Here is a 20167-nt window from a genome sequence, read left to right as displayed (position 1 = left end):
AAGAACCTTTAAAAATACAAATAGTACAATGCCACTGGCAACTTAACAGCACTAGGTTTAGTTCTGTAGTTCATAACTTTCTTACTTTTCAAGGCCTCCTGCCCCCCCCCCTCTCTCTCTCTCTGTGCACCTATTCTCACACCCATGCACCTCCTTAACAGACTAAATTATACAAATCTTTCCTTGTCTTGATAGTTGGTGCCTGAAGCTAATGTGGTGGATTCCTCTTTTATTGAAGTTCCTCCAGATTCCTGGAGTTCCTTCTTTGGGGCTCTTAAACCATGTTAGGGTCCAATATGACCTTTGTAAACAATGCCTGAAAAGCTTTCTTTGTTTAGTTACGACTGATTCACATGACCTTTTCAAATACATTTATGCTAACCTATGCTGACTCTTCAGTAGATTTGCACATATCAATATAAGGTAAAGGTACCCCTGCCCGTACGGGCCAGTCTTGCCAGACTCTGGGGTTGTGCGCCCATCTCACTCAAGAGGCCAGGGGCCAGCGCTGTCCGGAGACACTTCCGGGTCACGTGGCCAGTGTGACATCGCTGCTCTGGCGAGCCAGAGCTGCACACGGAAACGCCGTTTACCTTCCCGCTAGAAAGCGGTCCCTATTTATCTACTTGCACCCGAGGGTGCTTTCGAACTGCTAGGTTGGCAGGCGCTGGGACCGAGCAACGGGAGCGCACCCCGCTGCGGGGATTCGAACCGCCGACCTTTCGATCGGCAAGTCCTAGGTGCTGAGGCTTTAACCCACAGCGCCACCTGCGTCCCTACATATCAATATAGTCGTGTATAATATTCACAGCATGTCCAGAGATCAAGTCAACTGATTGGGGTGTGTGTGTGTTGAAAAGTGAATTCCTGCAGCATGTATTGAATCCCAAAGTGACTATGTATTGAATAAGATGTGTGCAAATCTACTGGGGAAAAGCGAGTGTGTCTTCTGAACAGAAGGTGATAAATTATAAGGGGATGTAGCCACATGGATACAATGAAAGCAACGACCTGTTTTATTTATCTTTTACCGTGTATTCATATAAGGATCTGTGTAGATTTAATTCCTTATTCCAGAATTGGTGCTGGAATAAGGAAGAAAACATGAACAAGGTGTCAGACAAGTTTAGAGTGTAGAAATTTGTAGCTTTTAAATTTAGGGTTTTTTGGCGGACTTCCCCTCCATGCAATAAATCTGCTATGAAAGGACTAGCTGTGCCTAGAGAAGAAGGCAGGAGATGCCTCACTCACGTGCTTTCTGGATCTAATATTAAGGCAGGCTACAATTTGAACTTGTCTACATTTTAACATGTATTTGTCACAAAGCTTTATTTGTTATTCTCTTAATAAATATACTATATACCACTTGAGATTGCTGCAGCAAGGCAAAACAGATGCACACATAATGAATCTAGCTCTCTGGGAAATATAATTGCTAAGTAAACAGTGTAATGTTCTACTCCTCCCTTTAAAGTCTCCCTCAATGGAACTTCTTCTCTCATCAGGCAAGAACCCAAAATGATGTGATCAAGTAGACTGGCCAAAAGAACAGGCATAAACAATTTGTCATATGTCCATTCTCTGAATAGTTGTAAGGTTCTATAAGGGAGGAAATTAGAGGGCGTATTCACACAGTCCTAAATTACAGAATCAATACAGTGCACATGGGAATGGCTGCTTCAGGCTACAACAGGTCACACATATGTGGAAAATATGGGTTTACAAACATGCTGCATCACTGTGACTTAATGAAACAGGCTTGGGGTTAATAGAAACATTTGCTACAACCCACTTTACTACAGTTTAGTGCAGGGATGAGGGAACCTGCAGCCCTCCAGGTATAGTTGGATTACAACTCCCATAATTCCTGATTGCTGACCATGCTAATTGGGATGGGTGGGAAGGCCACAACCTCCCCCATCCCTGATACAGTGTCAAATAAGGAATCATAACCAGGTAGGCACATATGTTTTGCTGAAGCTTTGTAGATTAAATAATGCTGCCAGAATTTTCCAATGAGGGTTAAGAAGACACAGGAATCACAGAAAGTTGAAGACAACCGAGCATTGATTGAAGAAGGAAATTTCTGGAGTGGAAAATTGGCCAGCTAGTCTCTAAAAGCCTGTCCTGAGTATCAGTCCAGAGCTTCACACCCTTTAGTGCCCTTTGGCATCACTCAAAGGTGACACACAAGACCACTAATCCCCCTGAACCTCAGCTACTGATGCTGGGCTTCAATATCAATTAGGTGTGACTTAGAACTTTATAGCCCTCATAGTTTTTCTCATACGTGGCAGAGCTCTACATCCAAGGGGAGCCTACATGCATGGAAGAGACTCTTCTACAGATGTAACCAGTGTTTTTTTCTTTAAAAAAATGTTTAGGGGTACTCTCATTTTGACTCAAGAAAATCACCATTTTATAGTTCAAATTGGAGAAAATAAATACAGTAAATGGGCAAAAGTACAAAGATGTTTAGGGGTATGCATCCCCCTGCTTCCGCCAAGGAAAAAAGCAGAGGATGTAATCACAACACATGGAGAACAGGGGCACAACGGTGGGGATGAGGCTAGTGAGGGTGGCTCTGTTTTCCTGCTTGGTGCAATTATTATTGTTATTGCTACATGTCGGAGAAGGGCGGTTGTCCTGGGAAGAGAGTTACCTGGCCAAGGCTTAGATTTTAGGCTCTTCTGGCCAGCTTCTGCAGGGCTGGGGGATCTGGTTTAGCTATCTGCCCTTGGAGATGGACTGAATGACATTCCTGAACAGAATTTACCAGTTCATTTATTCATAAGAAAGTTGTAACCTGCTCTACAATAGGAAAGAACCATCTCAGGGTAGCATTTAAATCACTACAATCTAGACAATAAATAACAGCAAAAATAAAGCAAGGGAAAAACAGTAGAGGCAGAAAAACACCACACACACACACACACACACAGAGAGAGAGAGAGAGAGAGAGAGAGAGAGAGAGAGAAAGGTTTTTAAAAAAAGACTTGGGGAAAATAAAAAGACCAGAAAGACATAAGATCAGGTGCCAGGTAAGGCCTCCCTGGGGAATGAGTTTCATAAACAGGACTTCATAGTGGAGTGAGCCCTCAACTCTCTCTGGAGAGACCCAGAAAAGCCACTCCTTCTAGTACCAGCTACACAAGCACTTTAAGGTAAGCACCACTTGTCTGAATTGTGCTAGGAAACATACCAGTAAAACAGATTCAGGACTGGTAGATGTTCTCTAAAGTTGGTTTCATTTAGCTGAAGTCTAAACTCCTGAGGCATCTTCAAAAGCAGGCCCATATTATTGTGGTCAGGCATTCTCTGTTCAGGAAGGATTGTAGCTGGTGCAATGGCCTTAGCTGATGGAAGGTGCTACATGCCGCAAAGGCCTCATGGACCACAATTACAAAGCTGGATCCATCAGTAAACCCAGTGATTTTATAATTAATTGAAACATGAATTATTGGTTTTAAATAATTGAAACATTAAATTTAATTTAATTGACACATTAAATATTAGTTTTAAACAAATAGGAATGCTGCCATTTAATCTGATCCTAAACCTTTAATGAAATTTTAAAATACTACAACATATCATTAAATATTAGCATTGGATTGGGACTGTTTTAAGAAACTGTCCATTCTTCTTAGTCACATATATAGAAAAAACAAATAAGTTTACACCTCTTCTGAAGCATAGCATGAAGTGGGGGGCATGGCAAGAGGTTTAGAGATCTTTTAACTGCCATTGCAAAACCCAATATATATTTTTTGAGTTTGCAGTAAGAGTTGTTGTCCAACACAAAGATTGCTGCAACATAGCACTGCCCAAGAACATCATAAATATATTGTGTGATATTATGAATAGCTTTTAGGTCTCATAAATAAGACATTCCAGCTATTTTAGTGAAGAGACACAAGGAGAGCGGTTCTGGACTACATCTTACTGCCAAAGAGAAAGGGAGAGAAAAGGCTTTCAAAAGAGACGAATCTTGCATAAGCACAACCTGGCTTGCAGACTTGTCCTTCGCTCTCGTCCATTCCACTAATAGCAGCCCAGCTACATTAGGACACCTGCCAGGAAGCGGTAAAGAAACCTGTCGATAAACCTGTGCATAGAATTGCTACCTAAAAGCCTTACTCCAATATAAGCGTACTTTCGAGTCGCAACCTTAATTTTTTAAAATGTTGCTTTATTGTTTATGGTTCATTGTGTTACATCATCAATATGTGTATTACATTTAGCTAAGTTTCTCCTTTCTATCAGGGTCGCATGTAGCAATGTTGGATCAGTGTCTGGAGACTGGAATGGGCTGGATGATTTGAATTTCAAACGTTATTGTACTCTTTAAAGTGCAAGTAGTTAAATAGGTACCGCTCTGGCGGGAAGTTAAATGGCGTTTCTGTGCGCTGCTCTGGTTTGCCAGAAGCGGCTTTGTCCTGCTGGCCACATGACCGGAAGCTGTACGCCGGCTCCCTCGGCCAATAAAGCGAGATGAGCGCCGCAACCCCAGAGTCGGCCACGACTGGACCTAACGGTCAGGGATCCCTTTACCTTTACTCTTTAAAGTATTGTTTTCTTGTCTTTTTGTAAACCGTTTTGAGGATTTAAAAAATAATAATCAAGCGGTGTATAAATTTTGTGAAACAAATAATAAACAATAATTTATTTGTTTCGTAAAATTTATATACACAGCTTGACTGTAAAGCAAAGAAACCCTCCTCCAAGAGAGGAGAATCAAGGCGCCTGTCTCGGAATAAAACCACTTGATCACGGCGGGCGGGCGGGCGGGCAACCCCCCCCCCCCACCACGCGGGGTCTTTTTTCGCGAAAGCCACGTCAGCCCAAGCCGAGCTCGCAGCCAAGGAGAAGCTCCGGCTTCTGCAGCGAACCCAAGGCCGCCGAAAGGCCCGCCCTCCTGGCTTGGCCTGCTTCCTGATTGGCGGCGGCGCTGCCCTTCAAGGCCTGCGGAGAGGGCTCTTCCGTTCGCGAGGCCGCGCTGCTCTTTTGCCTCAGCTGCTGCTGCTGTTGGCGCGGCCGCTCCTCGTCCTCCTCCTCCAGCCCCTTTGAGGAGCCCCGGGCTGCCTGGGAAACACGCCGTTGAGATATACAGTATAGATAAATATATTTTCCCCACCACAAGCAGTGCCCCCCCGCCCGCCCCCCTCGGGAAATAGGGGAAACAAACGTGGAAAAGGGGCGGAAAGGAGGTAACGAGACTCTACTGGCTTCGGAGAGCGGGGTCGGGGGGGGGTCTCCGCCGCCATTGCCCCTCCCTCCGTGGATGGCGCCTCCCCGTCACGCAGCTCCGGGGGAGGAGGCGGCGGGCAGCGTGGGCGTGTGGGGCCCCCATGGCGGGCTCTTCTGCGGCTACAAATACCCAGGCGGCGCCTCTGGCGGCCGAAGGGGGCTGGGTCGGGAGGCAGCCTCGGGCTGCTTCCGCGTCCCTCCGTCCCCCGCCATTTCCCGTCTGTGGGGAGGCCCGAGAGATCTGTGTGCGGCGCTTGTCCTGCGTGGCCCCCGCAGCAGCCTCCTCCCTCGCCCCGGCGCCCGCAGAGGCGGCCTTGAAGGTTCTGCCCCGGGGGGGGGAGGGCTCTTGGCCTGTGCCAAGTAATTCTAGCGGGGGGGGGGGGTTGGTGTTCCGCAACTATGGCGCTGGCCGCGTTCCGCTTGCCCGTGAGGAGGAAACTCGTGTGTCCCCCCCCCCCCCGAAACGCACAACAGCAGCAACCCCGCCACACATTCGTGCCGCCGCCTTCTGCAGCTTCTCCAAGTACAGATGGTTCAAGCGAGCCTCCGCGATGCGGGTGCCAGAGAAAAGGGGCAGCATCGCCAGTGCGCATCGCGTGGGAGGAAGCCGGCGCGTTTGCCTCCGCTCAGCAAAGTCCGCCTGTGGCAGCTTCGCAGGAGCTTTTCAGTCCATCCTTTTTTAAAATTCAGGGCACGTGGCCTCACTGTAAAACAATGCCAACCTCGGCGTGCATCTCTCTAATCTGCGGGGCTTGCTCCTGCCCCCCCCCCAAATATATATATGATAAAATGCCCGTCCAACTCCTCTAGGATATACAGGAGAGAGGGGGGAGCTGGACGGACATTTTATCGTGCGTTTTTTGGTCTTGTATTTTACTCAGGCGCACCCCCCCCCGCAGATTCTAGAAGCGCAACTCCTATCCAGGGAAGCGGGGCTTCAAGGGGACGAGAGCTGCTGCTGCTGAGGTGCCGGAGGAAAAAGCAGGCTTACTATTGGAATATTTCCCTTGAAACTCGGGGGCAGGCGGCAGGAGTTGCCGGGCAGCCCTGCCTAGTGCTCCCCCAGCCACCCGTTGGCACGCGGAGAAGCAGCGCCGAGCCTCGTAAATTCACAGCAGCCCTTCCGCAGAGGAAAGGGGCGCGAGGCCGGCTCGGCGGGAGCCCCTGGCCCGAATCCGGAAGGGGAGATCCCCCCCCGGGGAGCCGCGAACGAGGGAGGCTGGGGAGGCGCCGGCCCTCCGCGGGGAAAGGGGAGGGCGAAGGGGTGGTGAGACACAGTTTTAGGCCCGCCTCTTTCATTGAGGAAATTTAAATTCTTTGTGGTTTTCCCCTCTTAACCAGCTTGCCCTATTCATTTATTTCCGAGGGCAGATGTAGAGAAGGATCGGGGAAATCGGGCACGACAGGAAACTTACGTGAAAATTCTTTTAGCGGTTTGTAGCGGGGGAGTTTATTTTGGTTTTTAATACATATATTTTTAACCTATTCTCGGTTAAACTGAGATATACACGAAGCAGGGCGGCAAGGACAAACAACAACAACCTCCCGAACCAACCTTCCTATTTTTCCGAGCGTTTCTTGTAATTTTTGTGGGGAGAAGCGTGTCTTAAATATTTTCCATATTTATAAAACAAGAGTATCCCCCCATAAAGCTCTAAAATGTCGTCATTTGCAAAAGGTAGGAATTACTTAGTTTTCCTTTAAAGCTGCATGATGTGTGTTGTATGTGTTTTTAAATAAAACGGCTCTTTTTCACAAGCAGAGGCTGCCGAAATGCAGTGGTGATGGGTGGTAAAAGGAGGGGGGCTTGAAAGGAGTATTATTGGGTTAATTAAGCATATCTTCTCGTTGTTGCTCGGGTGACAGCGGAGCACGGCCGCTTTCTCTCAGCTGATTCTTTTCGCTTGGGTGAGAGAGTATGAAGGCTTTCTTTTTCTCTTCTTTCAATACATACCATTGCAAAACCGGACTGAAGTGTCTTGTAGCCGCTGCCTCTGAATCTGGCAAATTGCAGGTGGGGTCCGTCCAGATTTGCTGCCTGGCCTTTCTGTCTTTAAACCTTTATCTACATGTCTTGTGGTTTGGTGTAATAGTTTCTGGTGAATTATAGCGTGAGATTTTTCTGGTAAGGTATGGCTGTCTCATTCCACGGGTTCTGTGTAAGTGGTTTGATTCTCGGAGACTTCTATTGCGAAATTTGGAAAAGTCCATAAGAAGACGTTTCAGGAAGCCTGATGACTGATACATTTATTTTCTTTGGGGGGAAAAAGGATTCTTGCAACAGTGTGAATTATTTTAAATTAAAAGTTTGTGCCCTTTTGTATGCCAGAAAAACTTTATAATTACCTACTTGGAGAAAACAGATCAGATTTCCAGTCCTTATGTGTAAATTGTGCAGAACACAGTACTTTGAACTGAGAGAATATATAAAAAGTCAAGTATTGGTTTTTTGGGGGGGGGGATACTGTAGAATATATAGTATACAAGTGCAGTATGATTATGTCTTGCTTGTAGGCAGACTAATAAGAGAGCTAAGAGCAAGGTTGATTGAACCTGAAAGTCATCTACCTGCAGCCAGTCAACTCTGTGCAACAAGGGACGATCAAATGTTCTCCTTATGTGTGCTATTGCACTTTTAAAGCCCAATACTGGAGGAGGCCATTTTGTGTATAAAAGGGGGAGGTTACTTATGTTTCTCAAAGTGTCAGTTTTATTAGGTTAAAGGTAAATTTAATTGCCTTATTGGAATCAAAACAGTTGTATTTTTAGCATACATTTAAACACTTTGAAATGTCCCCTTCTATGTTTACAACCTGACATGCTATTTCCCAGCCTGCTGGAGATTTCTATCACTATGAGTAGAAGCTGAGGAGTTTACGCATAACAGCTTCCTATTTTCTTTTGCTCAAATAATTTGTAACTGTATGCTTGGGTGAAATTGCTTCATGGTACGTCAGATTTTATTCCCTTAAATGCAGAATGGGTGTAGTAGAATACATAAAATGCTGTGAGCTAATTTTAAGAAGGCTAAAATGTAGACTAAATAGACTAAGTGTTGGCAAAAGAAAATGAGCTTTATCTGTAGGGAACAGTGTACACTGTTCTCTCATTATATTTGATATTTTAAAAAGATAATTGCTATTTAACATTAAATTACTACAACATATTGTTATAGATGAGGTAACAGGCAATGGCCTACACATGACACTTGTGTTGTGTGCCTTAATTCTTTAGCCAGTAAAGTATTCTTAAAACCTGTGTGTTACTGGCTGCATAAATATATCTTGTATGACATGTATTAAAAATCCCTCCTTGGGGCTACTTTGCTCTATGGTAATACCTGTTAACATTTCTGTAAAGTAGTTTTTAAAAAGAAACTGTAACCAAGACTCCTTTCTGTGCTGTGAGTTTGTATAGCGGATTCTATTCAGGCACGCCAGGTTTGGTCCCTTTGCTGAAACTATACTTAAGGTATTAAATATCCATCTATGATAACATACTATTTTTCTTGTTTTTTTGTTTTGTTTTTAGGACTACTGTTTTATTTCAAGTTTCATACTTAGGGATTATTTTAAGCATTTAGGCCAAGTAATTTGATGGACCGTTAGCTATTAAAACTCAGCTGCACACTTGGATTTAATAATTATTCAGGCAGATAATTGGTAGATGGGTGGAAAAGAATTTAAGATTTTACCCTTATTCATATGATAAAATACCATCAATTCCAAGGGAGAAAGAATGACAAAAGAATAGCAAAAACTACATGATGCCAGAACTGTTGTCCTAAATCCTAAGTAGTGTGCAGGTATGGTTTTCATTGCAACATATAAAACATTTGGTATGGTGCTTTAAAAGATCAGTCTCCATAAAACACGGAGCGAATATCCAATGCATACCTAGTCCCAAAGAGGTCCCATTGAATTCAGTGGAAATTGTCTTGAAATAAAAATCAATAGGAATGGAATATCCTTTTGATTTCAGTGAAGTAGAGCTAAGTGCATGTTTAACCCTCCCACTGAAATGAATGAGACTTTGGCTGGATCTTGCCTAAAGGTAAAGGTACCCCTGCCCGTACGGGCCAGTCTTGACAGACTCTGGGGTTGTGCGCCCATCTCACTCAAGAGGCCAGGGGCCAGCGCTGTCCGGAGACACTTCCGGGTCACGTGGCCAGCGTGACATCGCTGCTCTGGCGAGCCAGAGCTGCACACGGAAACGCCGTTTACCTTCCCGCTGGTAAGCGGTCCCTATTTATCTACTTGCACCCGGAGGTGCTTTCGAACTGCTAGGTTGGCAGGCGCTGGGACCGAGCAGCGGGAGCGCACCCCGCCGCAGGGATTCGAACCGCCGACCTTTCGATCGGCAAGTCCTAGGCGCTGAGGCTTTAACCCACAGCGCCACCTGCGTCAGGATCTTGCCTAGTCTTCCTCTAAATTCAATATTCACAGCCAGATGATAACACTTAATTTTTACATGAGCAATTTATTTGGACAGAATATTGGGCCTTAGCTCACATAAGCATGATTTCCAACTGTTTAACCAAACCCTTCTTACTGAATGTGACCCTAATATAAATTTGGGACATGTGTTAATAAGAGTATTGCTAGAAAAAGAGAGAGACCACTTTTCTTCTTGCACTTAACATTTAAATGGCACTTGCCTAACAATCACACTCATCACATTGTTAGTCAACAACTGTCTCTGAATTGTTTAAGAAGGCATGCAATTGGTGATGTGTTAGCCAGGGCATTTGGGTGTCCCCTAGTTTGTCTTTTATTTCTTGTGTTAATATGGGTTTGTTATTTTTGTAGAAGTCTGTTAGGTGGTATAAGCCTTTGATTTGCCAGGTTTCAAGTAGTAAAATCAGCTGCAACTGGGCCCTTGACAGCCTTCGAAAACCTCCTAACAACAAAGGGACACAACAAAGGGACGGTATCTGCAGTATACAAAATACTACTCCAAAATCCCACAAACCCCCTATATGTAATAAAAAAACAATGGGGGGATGACATAGGCTATGAGATTAACCCCAAATAATGGACCAGAATGTGGTCTAAACCTTTCAAATCCATATCGGCGAAAAGAACTCAATCTGAAACTCACAGGTGGTACCTAACACCACGGAAACTAATGCTAATACAGTGGTACCTCAGGTTACATACGCTTCAGGTTACAGACTCCGCTAACCCAGAAATAGTGCTTCAGGTTAAGAACTTTGCTTCAGGATGAGAACAGAAATCGTGTTCCGGCGGCGTAGCAGCAGCAGCAGCAGGAGGCCCCATTAGCTAAAGTGGTGCTTCAGGTTAAGAACAGTTTCATGTTAAGTATAGACCTCCAGAACGAATTACGTACTTAACCTGAGGTACCACTGTAAGCTCAGGAACCTCACCAAAATGCTGGAGAGGATGCACCTCCCCAGACACGTACCTCCACATGTGGTGGGAATGTCCTAAAATCCAAATCTTCTGGACATCAATCATACAAGAAATATGCAAAATAACTAAGCAAATATTAGATGTCACTCCAGAACTGGCCCTACTAAACATCTTCCAAAACAATAATGCCCACTCAACACAAAAACTACTTTGGAAAATCCTGGTGAATGATTTTCACCAAGAGATGGATGGTGGAGTGCAACTCTGTTACTGCTTCTGGACTCTCAGCAGCTTTTGATACCATCAGCCATGGTATCCATGCTTTGACAAAATGGGACTTTGACTTCCGGTTTCTGCAAATTGCAAAAAGGAGTGCTAGTCCGATCATCTGACGGACTTGAGCCCCGTGGAGATACAGGGGGAAGCGCCAAGGCGAGGTGCACCCCCTTAAAAGTCTTGAGAGGGTTCTCAGGGTGTTGAGGGGTCCAGCAATCTGCAAAAGGGCTCTCCTGCGACCCTCAAACCCCTGTTCTGAGAGGAACGGGGGGGGGGTACACCAGTGATTGAGCCTGCAGACATGGCAGTATTGCAACTCTGTGGGAGCGAAGCCCCTGCAGCAGAGATCTTCCGGAAACTACATTTAAGCTGACGGAAACATAAAAAAGATTAATTATTGGATCTAACTAGGCTGAATTCGGCACTAGATGGAGGAATAAAAAGAAAGTCAGATTTCCAGCCTGTCATCTACACTTTTTTACATTTCAGTGAAACTGGTAGGAAAGGTCATTTGGGGGCTAGAGCAGAGGACAGCTGCATATTCCTGCCTTGTACGGGGTTGGACTAGATCTTCGGGGTCTCTTCCAACTCTGATTCTATGAAATCACATTTTGTATACAGAAAACACAATATATTTTGTTTTATCTGCTTATCCCGGGGAGGCAGTAGATACCTTAACCAGGTATTTGGAGGCAGTTGTAGGATAAGGGCAAACGACTTGGAGTTAGTGGGAAACCTCTGATGTGATGAAGGTTTGCACTCAGTTTTGGACCAGGCTTCCTTCAACACTTGCCCCCCCCCCCCCCCCGGTATGAAGTTTGGGGTATTCCTTGGTCTATTGTCACCTATGGAAGCACAGGTGACCTCTATATAGGAGGTCTGCCTTTGACAACAGTTTGGGAACTGGTGCAGAATTAACCCCCCACCCCACTTGTGGGGGCCCTGGTGGTTTGATCAGATCACACCAATTTTGCATTAGCTGCGTTGTTTTCCCATTTATTTCCAAGTTCAATTTGGTATTGATTCTGACATGTAAACCTCAGATATATAATCTGATGATATGAAGGACTGTGTGTATGTATGCCCAAGAATGTGACCAAATGCTACGATTGGCCTTTAAAGCCCTGGTCAAGGTCTGTTAAGGTTGATCTGGTTGGTGGGCTGTTGCGATGATGATGCCATGCTTGTTGAATTTCCGCCCTGGGAACTAATGCCTAGCTCTCTCGCTTGCAGCCTTTAAATGAGCACTTTCTATGTTCATTTAATTTTTCATGATAATTTTTCAAATATGATTATTTACACTCCAGACTATGTGCACATAATTGCATTGTACCAAAAAGTTTTGGAATGTCAGTCTCTCTCCTTGTCTTCTGCTATAGTACATTACAGTGGTACCTCAGGTTAAGTACTTAATTCGTTCCGGAGGTCCGTTCTTAACCTGAAACTGTTCTTAACCTGAAGCGCCAGTTTAGCTAATGGGGCCTCCTGCTGCTGCCGTGCCGCCAGAGCACGATTTCTGTTCTTATCCTGAAGCAAAGTTCTTAACCTGAAGCACTATTTCTGGGTTAGCGGAGTCTGTAACCTGAAGCGTATGAAACCTGAGGTACCACTGTAATTGCAACACTTTCCTCCCTGAAAAACAAAAGTGGCTATTGCATGCTTAACAGAGGAATTGGAAAGTGTCACATACCTTCTGATATAATGAAAGCCATTAAGCATGTTAGAGCTATTTCTACATAAAACAAAAGTGCTCTGGGCAATTATTGCAACACCTAGAAATGCCTTTCTGTTGAATCAGGAGTGTTGTAAAATGAAAAGCAATGTTTGCATGTCGAAACAGACATTTTCATCTGGATGATTTTGAACTTTGTTCACAATTTCTATTACAAAAGAAGATGTGTATTTCAGAATCTCACTTATATTTGTCACTTCAATTTTTTCCCCTAGAGCTACATTTCCAAATTAATCTTGTGTTTTTTCCTGAGACTACCAATATGTTCAAGGCATTTATGCATTAAAAAGGGGAGTTTGTTTTAAAAATTACCAAAGCAATATAAGGCGAATCAGCACTCTAAGGCTTCATACTAGATGCTGATTTTGTTCTCTGCATGTGTGAAATAAGTGGCTTTAAGAAACAAAGTAAATACAGATGAGAGGGATAGAGCAATTCACTTTTTGTGTTGCTTAGTAATGGCTGAATACCTCGATAAGGGGATGTTTTTAAGGGAGGGAGATAATAACAGACACATTATGGGAGGCTAACTGTCATGGAGCATGACAGTTTATGAGCAGGTTTCTATTTTTATATGACATGTTTTGTATTGCTAGGCAAATCTGCAATGCTTGGCTATTGAACAGCCTGATGCCCTTGCTTGCAAGATTGCTATTAGTTCTTAGATTTTTATTGATTGCCACATTGTCTGTTATTTCAGTACATACACAAATGGAAGTGCATCCTCTTCCTTTGGTCCATTGATTAATAAAATGGAAGCATGGTGTGACTTTTAATTCTGTAGAAAAGAAATCTGAAACAATACAAAACTGCTTTCTAATGCATTCTTAGTTACCTACACTTTACCACACAAGCGTTTTGTTCCCATCTCTCTACCTCTCTCTGTTTTTTATAAAGATTTTAGCAAAGCGATGTCTCAGGCCGGTACTTCCCAATTCCAGGAAGCGATTAGACAAGAACTGGAATATTCCATGAAAGTGGAACTGGACAAGATACTTGGTACTGCACCACAGAATGAACTAGAGGTAGGGACTTCAATTATTTAAATGTGCATGAGGGAAGTGCTTTTGGTATGACTTCTAAAAATTTAGAAGAATATTTGAAATATGGACAGATGAACATTTTCATGTTAAATTGGTTTAAGTTGCTTTGGGTTGCCTTAGGCAAGATAAAATGACTAACAAATTGAATAAATAATAAATAAATGAAATAAGTTATAGACCGACATCTTTGGACCTGCTAATCATGTAAAACTCAGGCCTGTTGAGAAACTCTCTTGTTCTTTGGTATGTAGGTCCACAGGACTGTAGTAAAGTACAGTTTTATTTAGAATATAGTCTCTAGTATATTGCTTTTCATTTTGTTGAAACTAATGGTGTCTTAAGACCAGATCAGCTGATACATTTGCCCAAACTGTGTGATGACAGAGTGTGCTTTTTCTGCCCAGCCACTTGGGACATTTCCCTCACTCTGACATTGCAGACATCTGTGCTTGGATATTATGAGACATCAGTAGGACATTGTTGGATGTTACACAGTGGAAAATCCCAAGATGACTACAAGCTCTACATGTATAACTTGCATAACTGGGTGGATGGGCAACAAGTAGCAGATGAGAACCAGTGTAAGTGCCTTTGGGGACAAATTTCCCAGCTTCACATGCACAGGATCTAATTAGCTGTAACTACCCTGTGAAGCTCACTGAAGTGAAAACAAAGCAAATTCCAGATTTGAAATTAGATAAGGGACTGGAAATTAAAACAGCAAGTATTAGAATATTAAACAAATCAGAGATGCAGTTAATTTAGTATATTATGTGTAGTTCAGGTAGTTGGTTGTATTTTCAAAAAGGATGATGTGCAGCTAGTAAAGGCCATCTAAAATAAATATGGAATTAAAGAGCTTTTCTTGCCAGGAAAGGCTAAGGTGGCTGGGACTTCATAGTTTAGAGAAAATACTCCTAAGAGAAGTTACATCTTTGAACTTAGTAAAGAAACACTTTTAAATTTTTTTTCTAAGAAATCTTTGCAACACCTTTGTAACATAACCTAGAAGTGCATTCAAACCATAATACAGTGAACAAATTTGCCCTTGCTTTTATTTAAAAATTATAAACTGCTTGACTCTTAAGAAAAAAACACAAAGTGGTTTGATGTCTTGTGAGCTGCCTCCCTCCTGCCATGAGGTGGTGAAATTGACTTTTTCTCCCTTGAAAACTACCCAGAACTAAAGGGTAAAGTTGGAAGAGTGACACTCATTTCCTCTTTTAAATTACATGTGCTTTTCTGGGCTCAGAATTATTCTGCTGGATCCAACTTTTACCCAGTTATATTGGGAAAACAAAGTATTTGTGTGCTTTCTGTCTCTCTTGAGGAGGGGAGAGAAGTAACCAGATGTAGTGATGCCCATGGCACTTGCTCAAAAATGCATGTCTGTTCATGGGTGTATAAAGATTGTTGACCACTATCATAACTAAGTAAAATTAAAAAACATTAACAAAATGTGAAATGGAACAAAAACCCATTGTTGTTGTTGTTGTTGTTTAGTTGTTTAGTCGTGTCCGACTCTTCGTGACCCCATGGACCAGAGAACGCCAGGCACCTCTGTCCTCCACTGCCTCCCGCAGTTTGGTCAAACTCATGCTGGTAACCTCGAAAACACTATCCAACCATCTCGTCCTCTGTCGCCCCCTTCTCCTTGTGCCCTCCATCTTTCCCAACATCAGGGTCTTCTCCAGGGAGTCTTCTCTTCTCATGAGATGGCCAAAGTACTGGAGCCTCAGCTTCACAATCTGTCCTTCCAGTGAGCACTCAGGGTTGATTTCCTTCAGTATGGAGAGGTTTGATCTTCTTGCAGTCCATGGGACTCTCAAGAGTCTCCTCCAGCACCATAATTCAAAAGCATCAATTCTTCGGCGATCAGCCTTCTTTATGGTCCAGCTCTCACTTCCATACATCACTACTGGGAAAACCATAGCTTTAACTATACGAACCTTTGTTGGCAAGGTGATGTCTCTACTTCTCTAGATGCTGTCTAGGCCTGTCATTGCCCTTCTCCCAAGAAGCAGGCGTCTTTTAATTTCTCGGCTGCTGTCACCATCTGCAGTGATCATTGAGCCTAAGAAAGTAAAATCTCTCACTGCCTCCATTTCTTCCCCTTCTATTTTCCAGGAGGTGATGGGACCAGTGACCATGATCTTCGTTTTTTTGATGTTGAGCTTCAGACCATATTTTGCACTCTCCTCTTTCACCCTCATTAAAAGGTTCTTTAATTCCTCCTCACTTTCTGCCATCAAGGTTGTGTCATCTGCATATCTGAGGTTGTTGATATTTCTTCCGGCAATCTTAATTCCGGCTAGGGATTCATCCAGCCCAGCCTTTCACATGATGAATTCTGCATATAAGTTAAATAAGCAGGGAGACAAAATACAGCCTTGTCTCCTTTCCCAATTTTGAACCAATCAGTTGTTCCATATCCAGTTCTAACTGTAGCTTCTTGTCCCGCATAGAGATTTCTCAGGAGACAGATGAGGTGATCTGGCACTCCCGTTTCTTTAAGAACTTGCCATAGTTTGCCGTGGTCGACACAGTCAAAGGCTTTTGCATAGTCAATGAAGCAGAAGTAGATGTCTTTCTGGAACTCTCTAGCTTTCTCCATAATCCAGCGCATGTTTGCAATTTGGTCTCTGGTTCCTCTGCCTCTTCTAAATCCAGCTTGCACTTCTGGGAGTTCTCGGTCCACATACTGCTTGAGCTTTCCTTGTAGAATTTGAAGCATAACCTTGCAAGCGTGTGAAATGAGTGCAATTGTGCGGTAGTTGGAGCATTCTTTGGCACTGCCCTTCTTTGGGATTGGGATGTAGACTGATCTTCTCCAATCTTCTGGCCACTGCTGAGTTTTCCAAACTTGCTGGCATATTGAGTGTAGCACCTTAACAGCATCATCTTTTAAAATTTTAAATAGTTCAGCTGGAATACCATCACTTCCACTGGCCTTGTTATTTGCAGTGCTTTCTAAGGCCCATTTGACTTCACTTTCCAGGATGTCTGGCTCAAGGTCAGCAACCACACTACCTGGGGTATATGGGACATCCATTTCTTTCTGGTATAATTCCTCTGTGTATTCTTGCCACCTCTTCTTGATGTCTTCTGCTTCTGTTAGGTCCTTTCCACTTTTGTCCTTTATTATGGAAATCTTTGTACGAAATGTTCCTTTCATATCTCCAATTTTCTTGAACAGATCTCTGGTTCTTCCCATTCTATTGCTTTCCTCTATTTCTTTGCATTGCTCGTTTAAGAAGGTCTTCTTGTCTCTCCTTGCTATTCTTTGGAAATCTGCATTCAATTTCCTGTATCTTTCACCATCTCCCTCGCATTTTGCTTGCCTTCTCTCCCCCGCTATTTGTAAGGCCTCATTGGACAGCCACTTTGCTTTCTTGCATTTCCTTTTCCTTGGGATGGTTTTCGTTGCTGCCTCCTGTATAATGTTACGAGCCTCCATCCATAGTTCTTCAGGCACTCTGTCCACCAAATCTAAATCCTTAAACCTGTCCCTCACTTCCACTGTGTATTCATAAGGGATTTGACTTAGATTGTATCTTACCGGCCCAGTGGTTTTTCCTACTTTCTTCAGTTTAAGCTTGAATTTTGCTATAAGAAGCTGATGATCTGAGCCACAGTCAGCTCCAGGTCTTGTTTTTGCTGACTGTATAGAGCTTCTCCATCTTTGGCTGCAGAGAATATAATCAATCTGATTTCGATGCTGCCCATCTGGTGATGTCCATGTGTAGAGTCGTCTCTTGTGTTGTTGGAAAAGCGTGTTTGTGATGACCAGCTTGTTCTCTTGACAAAACTCTATTAGCCTTTGCCCTGCTTCGTTTTGATCTCCAAGGCCAAACTTGCCAGTTGTTCCTTTTATCTCTTGACTCCCTACTTTAGCATTCCAATCGCCTATGATGAGAAGAACATCCTTCTTTGGTGTCACTTCTATAAGGTGTTGTAAGTCTTCAGAGAATTGGTCAATTTCAGTTTCTACAGCACCAGTAGTTGGTGCATAAACTTGGATTACTGTGATGTTAAAAGGTCTGCCTTGGATTCGTATCGAGATCATTCTATCATTTTTGAGATTGCATTCCAGTACAGCCTTCAGCACTCTTTTGTTGACTATGAGGGCCACTCCATTTCTTTTATGGGTTTCTTGCCCACAGTAGTAGATATGATGGTCATCCGAACTGAATTCACCCATTCCTGTCCATTTTAGTTCACTGATGCCCAGGATGTCAATATTTATTCTTGCCATCTCATTTTTGACCACCTCCAACTTACCCAGGTTCATGATTCTTACATTCCAGGTTCCTATGCAATATTTTTCTTTACAGCATTGGACTTTCCTCTCGCTTCCAGGCATATCCGCAACTGAGCGTCCTTTTGGCTTTGGCCCAGCCGCTTCATCAGCTCTGGATCTACTTGTACTTGCCCTCCGCTCTTCCCCAGTAGCATGTTGGACGCCTTCCGACCTGAGGGGCTCATCTTCCAGCGTCATAACTTTTATATGCCTGTTGTCTTTGTCCATGGAGTTTTCTTGGCAGGGATACTGGAGTGGCTTGCCGGTTCCTCCTCCAGGTGGATCACGTTTGGTCAAAACTCTCCACTATGACCTGTTCATCTTGGGTGCCCTGCTCGGCATAGTTCATAGCTTCTCTGAGTTATTCAAGCCCCTTCGCCACAGCAAGGCAGTGATCCATGAAGGGGAAAACCCATTGACCACCAACCTAAAAGGAAAACTGAGTTGGGTCTGCTATAACTGTCATTGGGGGGGAGGGTCCCACAATTAAGGCACTCCCATCAAAAAGGAGTGGTGTGACATTTATGAAAGATTAGAAGTGACAATGAAGTATTTGTTTCTTGACAAAACTAATAATTGACATAGAATTCCCTAAAAGATGTGGTGGGTACTAGGTGAGATAGCTTTAAAGAAGTAATAGACAAGTATATTAATGTTAGGTTTATCAACAACTATTGGAATTTGATTATACCTCTGAGTCTCAAAGTTTCTTGAAAGTTTGATGGAAGAGAACCCACCAGTCTCTTTTCCATTATAGGGTCTGTTTAATTTAATGGGAATTGTAAAGAAACTCTGTTTCACTGGGGCTTGCATTGGAGTTAATAGACACTTGTGCTCTTGGCTAATACTACTTTAAAAAAACTTGCCCTCTCATGTCTTCTTTCAGCACACCAAGAAAGATCTAGAAGGGTTTAAAAAGCTCTTTCACAGATTCTTACAAGAAAAGGGACCTTCTGTGGACTGGGAAAAGATCCAGAGGCCTCCAGAAGATTCTGTAAGTTGCAACATTATGTGAATAACCCCACTGCAGTGGATTTTGTTTGTTTTGTGACTCCACACCCTTTGCTTGCTGAATGGGCTGTAAAACCTTCCAGTAACCAAGTTACCACCAACCAGTGTTCTTCCTCTGCATGCTACATTGAAGTCAATAAATCGCATGACACACCAGCAGCTCACTATCCTCAAGATGTGAGGTGGTCTCCATCACTTAAGAGATCTTAGCCAATATTGGCAACTGACTCCTGGGTAGTGGAGATTGTTTCCAAAGCTTTCCTCCTCCTCCGCTGACAGCGCCTCTCCCAACTGCGGCTCCTGTGCCTGCCGGTGGCGGCGGGACCAGCAGCGAGAAAGGGCTCCTTTCGGGCCGCTCGTCCCGCCACCACTGCCCGCCTCAAGTATAAGCCAAGGGGGGCTTTTTCAGCATTAAAAATGTGCTGAAAAAGTTGGCTTATACTCAAGTATATACGGTAATTATCTTTGCATTGCTTCTTTATGTTCTTAGCATCATTGCAGTCTGTGTTTTTAGTTGCCTTGGTCTTCTTATGAGCATGATGAAAGTATTAATAGATTATTACAATGGTTATGTATGACCTTTCAAATCCATGAAAACACTTTTCACTGTGTAGCATTGCTTCCAAAGATTCCCTTTACTTTCTTCCTCTAATACAGTATAGCAAAAATGAAATTTTATGGGTGTCTCTTTGGGACACAAAATATTTTAAAGTCTTCAGTTTCTGCAGTCATCTGTTTGCAGTGAATTTTCTATCTTTAACTTGGTTGGTGGCGCTGTGGGTTAAACCACAGAGCCTAGGACTTGCCGATCAGAAGGTCGGCAATCCCCGCGATGGGGTGAGCTCCCATTGCTCGGTCCCAGCTCCTGCCAACCTAGCAGTTCGAAAGCACGTCAAAGTGCAAGTAGATAAATAGGTACCGCTTCAGCGGGAAGGTAAACGCCGTTTCTGTGTGCTGCTCTGGTTCGTTAGAAACGGCTTAGTCATGATGGTCACATGACCCGGAAGCTGCACGCCGGCTCCTCCAGAGTCGTCCACGACTGGACCTAACGGTCAGGGGTCTCTTTACCTTTACCTTTATGTTGTACGTCAAAGGTACTGTTATAATGAAATTTTGTGCCCTAGATGTGACTTTAAATAAAAACAAATATGGGCAATTGAATAATGTTTGCATATCTCTAATCTCA

General features: G+C 43.6%; 1 protein-coding gene across 4 annotated transcripts in view; it reads left to right on the top strand.

Moving 5' to 3' along the window:
* The first annotated feature begins 4823 nt into the window (after positions 1-4823).
* The window catches only part of UGP2 (UDP-glucose pyrophosphorylase 2), a 32499-nt gene continuing 17155 nt past the window's right edge, over positions 4824-20167 (top strand). Inside the window, exons 1-3 of one of the 4 annotated variants that reach the window (XM_083730489.1) lie at positions 4824-5207; positions 13525-13652; positions 18857-18964. In XM_083730489.1, coding sequence (XP_083586615.1) covers positions 13539-13652; positions 18857-18964 — 222 coding nt within the window. In that variant the 5' untranslated portion in view covers positions 4824-5207; positions 13525-13538. The other 3 variants (XM_083730488.1, XM_083730490.1, XM_083730491.1) reach the window with 3 other exon arrangements.

This window comes from Podarcis gaigeae, assembly GCF_964106915.1.
Source record: "Podarcis gaigeae genome assembly, chromosome: 3".
NCBI lineage: Eukaryota > Metazoa > Chordata > Lepidosauria > Squamata > Lacertidae > Podarcis > Podarcis gaigeae.
Note: the sequence above shows the minus strand (reverse complement) of the source record. Positions and strands in the feature narration are given on the sequence as shown.